The following is a 9,309-nucleotide window of genomic DNA, read 5'->3' on the forward strand; positions in this document are numbered from 1 at the left end:
AACAAAATTCATACCAAACAAACACTTACAAACTTTACACTAGCTTACTCTTGGCAACAAGTTTTCCAGAAGAATTCCAACATTACAAATAGGTCAATTGTAAGTAACTCAATTCGACCCTGTTAAAAGACACTTCGGAAAGTTTTAATGTCATGAAAAGCTCCTCTCGCTTTGAAGCAATTTAAAATTGATATGCACAAAAAATGGATGAACTTAAAAACATGAACACCGATGAAATTTTCAATAACAAAATATAGAAAACATGATTATTAAAATCTGTTGTCTTATCATATAATGTGAAAGGGACGTTTAAAAAACTAGTAAACTCAAAAGGAGCCCCTTCAAATAAATAGACAAATTCAAAGGGGGGAAGTGCGCAATTAATTTGTAATTGGAACCAAAATGGGCAAGAAATTAAAGAAAATTCGAATAATATAGTACCCTACAGCTGCCATATAGCAAGTTTCATGTGTCAAAGTCTGACTTCAGTTTCAATTTGCATGCCCAATGAGACGTCAATTTTTAGATTTGGCCAGCAAGTTGCAAGAATCGATACTCTTTAAATAGAATTGTGCTATAAGTACAATTTATTTCACAGTGTTGTTGATAACCTTCTCACATGAAGGAGTGGGGTCCGCAATTAAAATACTCCCGGGTCCACGTTTAGTGAGAGAGCTATCAAACAAAATGTACAGCATATCATTTTCCCTTTAAATTGTTATAAAATCAATTCTGGTTCGATGTTATTGGTCAATATCAAGATTTTGTAATCATTAAATATCCACATAAATAAATATTAATTATTCAACTCGATCATTGACAAGTAATATGTATTTAAATCAATTTCAATGTTCAATAATCGTGTTGTTTTAACAAAAATTCGAGAAATTTTCAATATAAATTCGTAGTTAATATTTAAGTTTTTATATTTGGAGGTAGAACATGGGAGGTCTTCTACATGTTAAGTAAATTAATAAATGTTTGAGACACATTTTATACCTATACTAGAACTTTAAAAAATTGTATTATCCTACCTTAAGTTTTGTATATTATTGCAATGACCTTATGTTCAAAATGTACTTTTATTAATGAGTACTTCTCATCACTTGCACTCAATAGAAAATCGAGAATATATTATCTCTAAGTATTGTATTACAATAAATGTATAATTTTTCGGTATAGTCATCATCAATAAAAAATGGTACAAAATTTCTCATTATTGGGTTGTTGTTAGTCCAATAACTTAAATTTAGTCCTGAAAACCCAATCAAATCAAACAATGTCGATTTCGAGCCCATTTGTTCCCCATTATTTCACAGTATAGTAATTTTTAAAGAATGTGCGATTGAAAAAAAGGAAAATATTTTTAAATTTACGTATAATAATATTTTATTAAAAATGTGTAATTGATAAGATGAAGAGAGATAAATTATAATTTAATCGGGAATAATGGGCCACACGGGCTTCATCTTAATCAGGATACCAAATGTCTATGCCAATCATATCGTTCGTCAACTAACTAATTGCAGGCCCCATGTAATTATGCGACTTCTTAACTTTTTGACTTTGATAAAATCAATTAGATCGAACGATGTTGCACGGTTTAAATTTAACCATGAAATTCACAACATTTTTCAGTCGTAAATTTCGTCAACTTTTATTAAAATTTGTTAAAAAAAAAAATTGTTAAATGGCTCATAAATAAAAAAAATGATTAATAGCATTTTCAAAATACTTTCTATTTTTAAAGATGATATTCAGTTAATTAAAGAGCATCTATAAATTTAAAGAGAGTAAAAATTTTGAAGTACTTTAACAGATTTTTTATATTTAACACTTAATTTTACTATTCCTAAAATATATTTTATTATTTTTCTTTACATTTTATTTTAACTAATTTTTTTTAAAATTATTATATTATCTTCTATCATTAAAATTTGAAATAATTTGAATGCATTTAATTGTAGAGAGCTAAATTAAGAGCATTTTCAAGAGATTCTCTATTTTTAAAGAGTATATTTTATTATTTGGAGAGTATCTATAAATTTGGAAGTTAAATTTTGAAGTACTCCAACAAACTCTTTATATTTAACACTTAATTTTACTATTCTCAAAAATATTTATTATTTTTCTCTATCTTTTATTTTAACTAGTTTTTTCTATATTATTTTATTATTTTTCTACATGAAAATTGAAATACTTTGAATGCATTAATGTGATAGTTTTTTTATTCATTAATGCATCAAATAACCACCTGCAATGTGTATGTCACGTAGGGCGACTGCCGCAGTGAGCGATTGTAAATAACATTATTTAAATTAAAATGTTAATTTAAAAAGTCTATTCGAGCATGGTTTTAAGAATTGATTTGATTCTTTAAAATAGAGAACATCTAATGTTTAAAGAATCTTTTGGAAATACTTTAATGGCCTTTAAAGTTAATGGAACCAATTTTTAGGGGAGATTAAAACGGCTTGAATAAACGACTTTTCACTTATTTTCAAATTAAACTAAACAGTTTAAAACAATTTGGGACAGAGATGTTGGTTCATATACTAAATCAAATGCATCGGGAAATGTTATGTGTACACTTCATGATATACACAATACATCACACAACGAGTCAAATGTGATAAAATTTAAGGATACATTGTACATGCATCATTTATGATTTACCCGTGATCATTAAATAAAGAAAAGGAAGTAAAAAAGTGAGGGGAAACATGATTTTGACTGGTGCGTTCACAGAGAGAAATGAAGATTATTTTCCAGTAGTTTTCACTTTTTCTACTCCAATTTTTCATTGTGACTTTCCGATGTCAATCCTTTTTACCAGTGGGGCTTACTGACTTTTGTTATTTATGATTTTTTTAAAAAAATTATTCTTCTTCAAAAGTCAGCATAAAATGCAGATCTGGAAAAGTACGCAGAAAAGATAGCTTTTCTAACCACATTTTTAAACATGCTAAAGCCAATGTCACTAAAATATTTAGATAAGTCGTGATTTCTGATTGGCGTTTTATCTCCGTGCTCACTGCTCTTACAAGTGAATTTACCTGGCAAGAAGACTCCAATTCGCGCCTCAAAAAATCGACTACGTCAATAAGAATAGCGTCTGACATCAAATAGAGAGGTTCAAGTCAAATACGTAAACAAGTTGTTTCGTAAACTAGTTCTATGAAATATAAAACATTTTCTAGACGTTACATTGTTAATACAAGATTGAATATTAATTAAAAGGGGGAAAAAAGGAATTAAATATGATGTATGATCATGGCACTATTTAGGATTTTTTGTTTGGCTTAGGACAAAGTAGGACAAGAAGAAGAAAAATTTACTATGCAACGCATGATCATGCCTTGTTATGCGGGACTCACCAATCACTAACTCTTTTGATTCATGTGATAATAGTTAATACGTGGACTGGTCAAACATTGCCACGTTGCCTGTATTTAATTTGCTGATTGGTCCACTAATTTTGGACTCTTTTCCAATTTCTAAATTGGGTCCCTACATCACTTAGCCACAAATTACTTGGTAATTCAGGGCCGTCCGATATTTTAGATAGCAAGTTGACACTAATATGTCCATTTGAGTCGAATTGAGTTCAAGATAGAAAATTTGAAATATAGGTTATATAAAATATATCACTATTTGTTAAATTGAAGAACAAATTAAAGCTACACAAAACAAGATTGGTACAAGGTATTGAAATAATGTTTAATAGTATAATGAATCACTTTAATTCTTAAATTAAGAATTAAGGGATTCATCATTCGAAGCAAGTAAACTACTCAAGAATTTGACATTTCATTTATGTCGTAATTGAATAACGAATTAAAAAATCTTAATAAAAAGAAATGAAGGTGGAATCAATGAAATATTGCTTAGTGTTTACTGGAAACTTGAGTAAGAAGTAGATTCCTTTTGTTTTGGGGATATTTAGAATTTGCAAGCGAGAACTCCTTTATTTATATGGTGTACCTACTTGAATCAAATAAATGGAAACTTTCACGTCTGATTTTTTGAAGGGGGGAGATCATATAGGATCCTATCCCAATTGTTCCTTTTGCTAGGCGAATATCTAAAGTGCAGTTTTGATTACAAGGTTTATTCGAAATATGAAATTTAATCTTGAAAATATAGCATTCTGCTATCTTTTACCACACAAGGCTTCAATACATTTCACAATCAAGAAGTCTTTACTGATACATAGAGATGGCAATCGGGCACATCGACCAGTCCGACTCGAGACTCAGAGGTATCGAGCTGAGGCTCGGGGCGAGCCATATTTTGGAAAGTCGGCGCAAACCTAGCCCAGCCCAAGTGGCTCAATGAGCCACATGGATCGGCCCGTTTAAATATTAAAAAAAAAAATAGACGGCCAAAAAAATATTATTTACTGCCAAACAGTTGCCTTAAACCGGCAATTAAGAGGAAAAAAATAGAGCCGAAAGCTCGGGTTCCGCTCGAGCCTTAATTTTTTGGTTGAGCTTTTGTTTGGCTCGAGCAAAAAAAAGCACGATGTAAAAAAGCCCAAGTCAAGAGTTTCAGTTCGCGAGTCGATTTGACTTGATTCGTTGACTCTCCTACTGATACATGTGTTATTCAAGAACAATTAGCCGATCTAGAATTACGAATTATTAAATTATTCTAGATAACTCGTTGTAGAATGGGAAAAATTAGGATGTAAAATGAAAAAAGACAATAAAATTATTTAGTTCATTACTTTTCATAGAACAATAAATTCCATTTGGCAAAGCTTTTATTAGTATAACTTTTGTAAATAGATTGCCTGTTTGGAAGTATAACCAGAAAAACGATTTTATTGAATCAGTGTTTGTTTCCTAACAGTGTTCGAGTAATTCACTGATTCAGTGAAAGTGTAGATTTTTTTATACTCTGAATAAAATTGTGTTGCTCAAAACAAGAAATAAAGCCTGTGGTGTGGAAGTGACTTAAATTTGAAAGATTCAATAAACAAACATTTCAAGATCTTGATTGACAATATCATCAATAATAATGACAAAACACAATAATTTTTTTTTTTTTTAAATCAACTACGTGATTATCTTAATACCATATTTCTCCAACAAATGTTGGCAAACGAAATAGTAATGGGACTTTAACGTGTTTGACTAAAGCTTAAAAGCTAACTTATAAGTTAGTCAGTTAAAAATAATAACTTGTTTATTAACAATAAGGTAAAAATTACATATAAAATAAGATAATTCGTCAAAATCAAATTATTATTAGCCAATGAAGGACATTCTCATTGTGATGATCACATTGGAACGGAGTAGGAGGCAATTAAATTTTGCCAATGAAAGAAAATCGCTACATTAAATTGGAGCCAAATCGTCCATTGTACAATTTTAGGGAACCAAAAATCGAAATTACTCAAGATTTACAAAATCTCTCTCCTGAAAGCAAGAACAGTTAAAACACTTAAATTTCACCCTCACTTGATTTACATGGATCACTCAAGAATCAATAATCTAGAAGAAGATTTGGATAATGGAAAATCTTTTAAATTCAGAAAATAGAGATGAATTTATAGAAAGAAATATAAAGAATTGAGAAACCAAAGGCCAAAATTCAAAGTGAATTGAAGAGTCAAAACATGCATTGAGTACATCACAAAATCCCGACAAATTAGAGAGTATAATGAAAGTCACCAGATAGTAAGCTAATACAACAATATGAAAGATGACACTTGACAACATCTCATGCAAAACTCTCGTATCATCAAAACACACTACACATTGTAAAATGGTACACAATGTTTGCCTTAATTCAACAAACCAACGCTCAACTGTCAATCCAATTAGCAATTGACATTATCGTGATCAATATTGTAGCACAGTCCAAGAATGTTGATTCCACAATTAATTAAATTGACATTCTCACCCCTCTCGTTCCCAAATGATTGGTGCTTACAAGAGATTAGCTAAGGTACAACACTAATTACGATACAATGCACATATAGTCAAACATTACATGTATCGAGAGTCAAAAATTGCAAAAAATAACATAAAATGAACAAGTGTTAACAAAATTGGAAGCCAAATCCTTCTATAAAAAAAGAAAAGAAAAGAAAAAAGATTCAATTGGTACTGGCCCAATATTCGACCAGCGAGTTCGAAACCACTATGGTTTGCCGTCACACCAACCTCCAATGTTGTTCCATTCATATGTCGAACTTCTTTACATGATTAGTTATTTTGAATGTGAAGTAACATTCTTTTTTAAGATATATTTTAATTTAAATGGACATATTTTATTTTGAATTGAAAAATTTGACATATGAAAAGAGGGGGGTCCAGTCTCGTGTTATTTAAATCTACTAGCCTACTAGGTTTAATAAACCAATGAATAAAGTAGAGAAGCACTTCCATGGGAGTTCGTACAATGGGACCCAGAATGACGTCATCCTCACGGACTTTCCAAGTGGGCCCATTACCAAGCCCTCAAATTTCGAAACGCGTCCCTCCCTCACTAGCCCTGCCCTACGCTTCTGCACCAAACCCTGTCAATTACGTGATTAGGTTCGGTGGTCCCCTTTTTGTTTTTATTTACCATCATACTACATGTACATTTTATTTATCATCAAATTTGATATTGTGCCATGTGTCGCAGCATGAGTGGCCAATTTTAAAATGACACACTTTTCCACCTATTCGTTTTTGAATTTTCAAGTAATATCAAACAACATGGAGCGAACAAGGAGCATTCTTCTTTTATTTTTGAACAATGTAAGGTGTACGTTCTGACTAACAGAGGAATGTCAAACTAAGTGTACATCAATGTTTTTCTATATATATATATATATATTTTGTAGATAATAGTCATAATTATCTATTTATTTCAAAATTAAAAAATTGTTGGATGTCAACAAATGGCGAGTTTTAAGAGCCGATGAGTCATGTAGGGGGTGTTTGATAGTCATTTTTATGTAAAAATATATTTTAGAATAGTAAATTGATGTAAAATGTGTGAATAAAAAATAAGAAAAAGTTTTTGATTTACATGTAATATTATTTTAATAAAAAATGTGTGATTGAAAAATCAGAATTTTTTTTTTATTTACGTGTAATATTATTTTAATAAAAAAGTGTGGTTGAAAAGAAGAGAGAAAAATACATTTTATAAAAAATAGATACTAAACGGGCCGTAATGTTTATTTTCCCAATAATGCTGTTTGAACAGGTTCAATGGTAGACTTTTTGACATATTAATTTGGCAGTTTTTTGTTTAATCATTTTTAATTGTTAATAAACATTTGTCAAGTGTATATGTATATAAAAATTTATCATTGAGACTATTTCTGAATTAGAACTTTTATTCTCCACTCTTCCTCTATCAAAGAAACAATTATAAATATATGAAATATAATAAAAAGTCCTTATAAATGTGAGATATTAGTCATTTAATAGAAGTTGATACAATATATAATTAAAAAATTATGAATTTGATAAATTATGTTATTAAAATTAATTATTAATTTTGATTGAAATTAAAATTTTAATTTTAATCCTACTAAGATATGAATCAAGAAAAATGTGGTACGTAAAACAGTTTTCGCGGCTCTGATTTTCAAAACTAGAGTATGTATAAATAGAGTAAGACACGTCTACATCGCGTGCATTGCCAAATTACCACGTCACAATCGACCCCTGCCATAGACCACCCACGTCACTCAAGATCTTCCAGCCTGGCAATAAACTTCTCCCAATCATATCTCAACACGTGGCAACTAGATGTTGACGCTTGATCCCGACAGCTGTCCTCCTCCCCTCTCCTTCCCCAATATAAATACCGCCCGTTCTCCGCATAACTTTAAGCTCTCAAGAAATAATGGCTTCAAATTACTGTTCCGCAACTGCCTCTTCTATGTTTTTACTCTTCTTCTTGTTCAACTCTTCTTCTATGGCAGCTTTGGTACAGCAACAGCCCCTTTTATTGAAATACCACAACGGTGACTTGTTAAAAGGCCCCATCACCGTTAATCTAATTTGGTACGGAAGGTTCACTCCAATCCAACGCTCCATAATCGTTGATTTTCTGCAATCTCTAAACTCTCTCAAAGCACCAATACCCTCCGTTTCTTCCTGGTGGAAGACTACCGAGAAATACAAGGGAGGTGGTTCATCTACACTCGTCGTAGGAAAACAAATCCTTGACGAAAATCACTCTCTTGGAAAATTCCTCAAGAATTCCCAATTAATTTACTTGGCATCCAAAGGTGGGCACTTAAGAGGGTCGATTAACGTTGTTTTGACGGCAAAAGATGTCGCCGTTAATGGTTTTTGTATGAATAGATGTGGTAGCCACGGGTCAACCCGGGGCCCGGCTCGGTTTGCCTATGCTTGGGTGGGAAACGCGGAGGTTCAGTGCCCGGGTTACTGTGCCTGGCCCTTCCACCAGCCCGTTTACGGCCCGCAGTCACCACCTTTAGTGGCGCCTAACGGTGACGTTGGAGTTGACGGGATGGTCATCAACCTGGCCACGGTTTTGGCGGGAACAGTGACGAACCCGTTTAACAACGGGTATTTTCAGGGACCGGCCACGGCACCGTTGGAGGCCGTTACTGCTTGCACAGGCGTGTTCGGGTCGGGCGCGTACCCGGGTTATGCAGGTAACTTGTTGACGGATAAGATCACTGGAGCCAGTTACAATGCGCACGGGGTGAACGGCCGTAAGTTCCTGGTCCCGGCGATGTGGGACCCGCAAACATCTAAGTGTTCGCCGCTCGTCTGATTTGGATACCGGAGAAATAGAGAAAATTACCCAGTGTTGATACATGTACATATGTAAATAGACGTTTGGAGAAAGGGAATGGGCTTGGAATCTTTGAAGTGAGGAGGATGAGGAGGCGTGGGGTGGGGTGGGGTATGGGGTGTCGTTTTGTATAATATGTAACAATAAAGTTATTTGTATATTCGGAGTTGACACTCCAAATGACACTTTCCTAATAAGAGGAGGGGCTCAACACAATAAAATAATTGCGGACTTTCCTCTTGTGAGGAAAGTGTTATTCGGGGTTGACATTTCGAATATACAAATAGCGATGTCCTAAACCCACTTTTTCGCACGGAACAAATGTGAGACAATGCAACTTAGCAAATCTGAAAATGATAAAGGGGGTAATTTTGAAAAAGTACGTTGCTTTTCGTGCACGGGATAAGGATGGATTACCAGCAGGCTTTTTCTTTTCAATTACGCTACACGAATATCGAGTTTTACATCGGGTTGATTGTACGCACATGAGAGTTTTGGCACTATTTCATTCACGCGGAATCAACGCAT

General features: G+C 32.9%; 1 protein-coding gene across 1 annotated transcript; it reads left to right on the forward strand.

The window, feature by feature from the left end:
• Window positions 1-7,828: 7,828 nt before the first annotated feature.
• LOC111379333 (protein EXORDIUM-like 2) lies at window positions 7,829-9,163 on the forward strand. Its single transcript, XM_023002690.1, has one exon. It carries the CDS (start codon window positions 7,858-7,860, stop codon window positions 8,758-8,760), a length of 903 nt encoding a protein of 300 aa, XP_022858458.1. The 5' UTR covers window positions 7,829-7,857; the 3' UTR covers window positions 8,761-9,163.
• Window positions 9,164-9,309: the final 146 nt, after the last annotated feature.

The sequence above is a fragment of the Olea europaea genome, unplaced genomic scaffold (genome assembly GCF_002742605.1).
Source record: "Olea europaea var. sylvestris unplaced genomic scaffold, O_europaea_v1 scaffold1972, whole genome shotgun sequence".
NCBI lineage: Eukaryota > Viridiplantae > Streptophyta > Magnoliopsida > Lamiales > Oleaceae > Olea > Olea europaea.

Excerpts from the sequence above, each read along its gene's own strand:
- LOC111379333 (XM_023002690.1), top strand. The coding sequence starts at position 7,858 with ATGGCTTCAAATTACTGTTCCGCAACTGCCTCTTCTATGTTTTTACTC.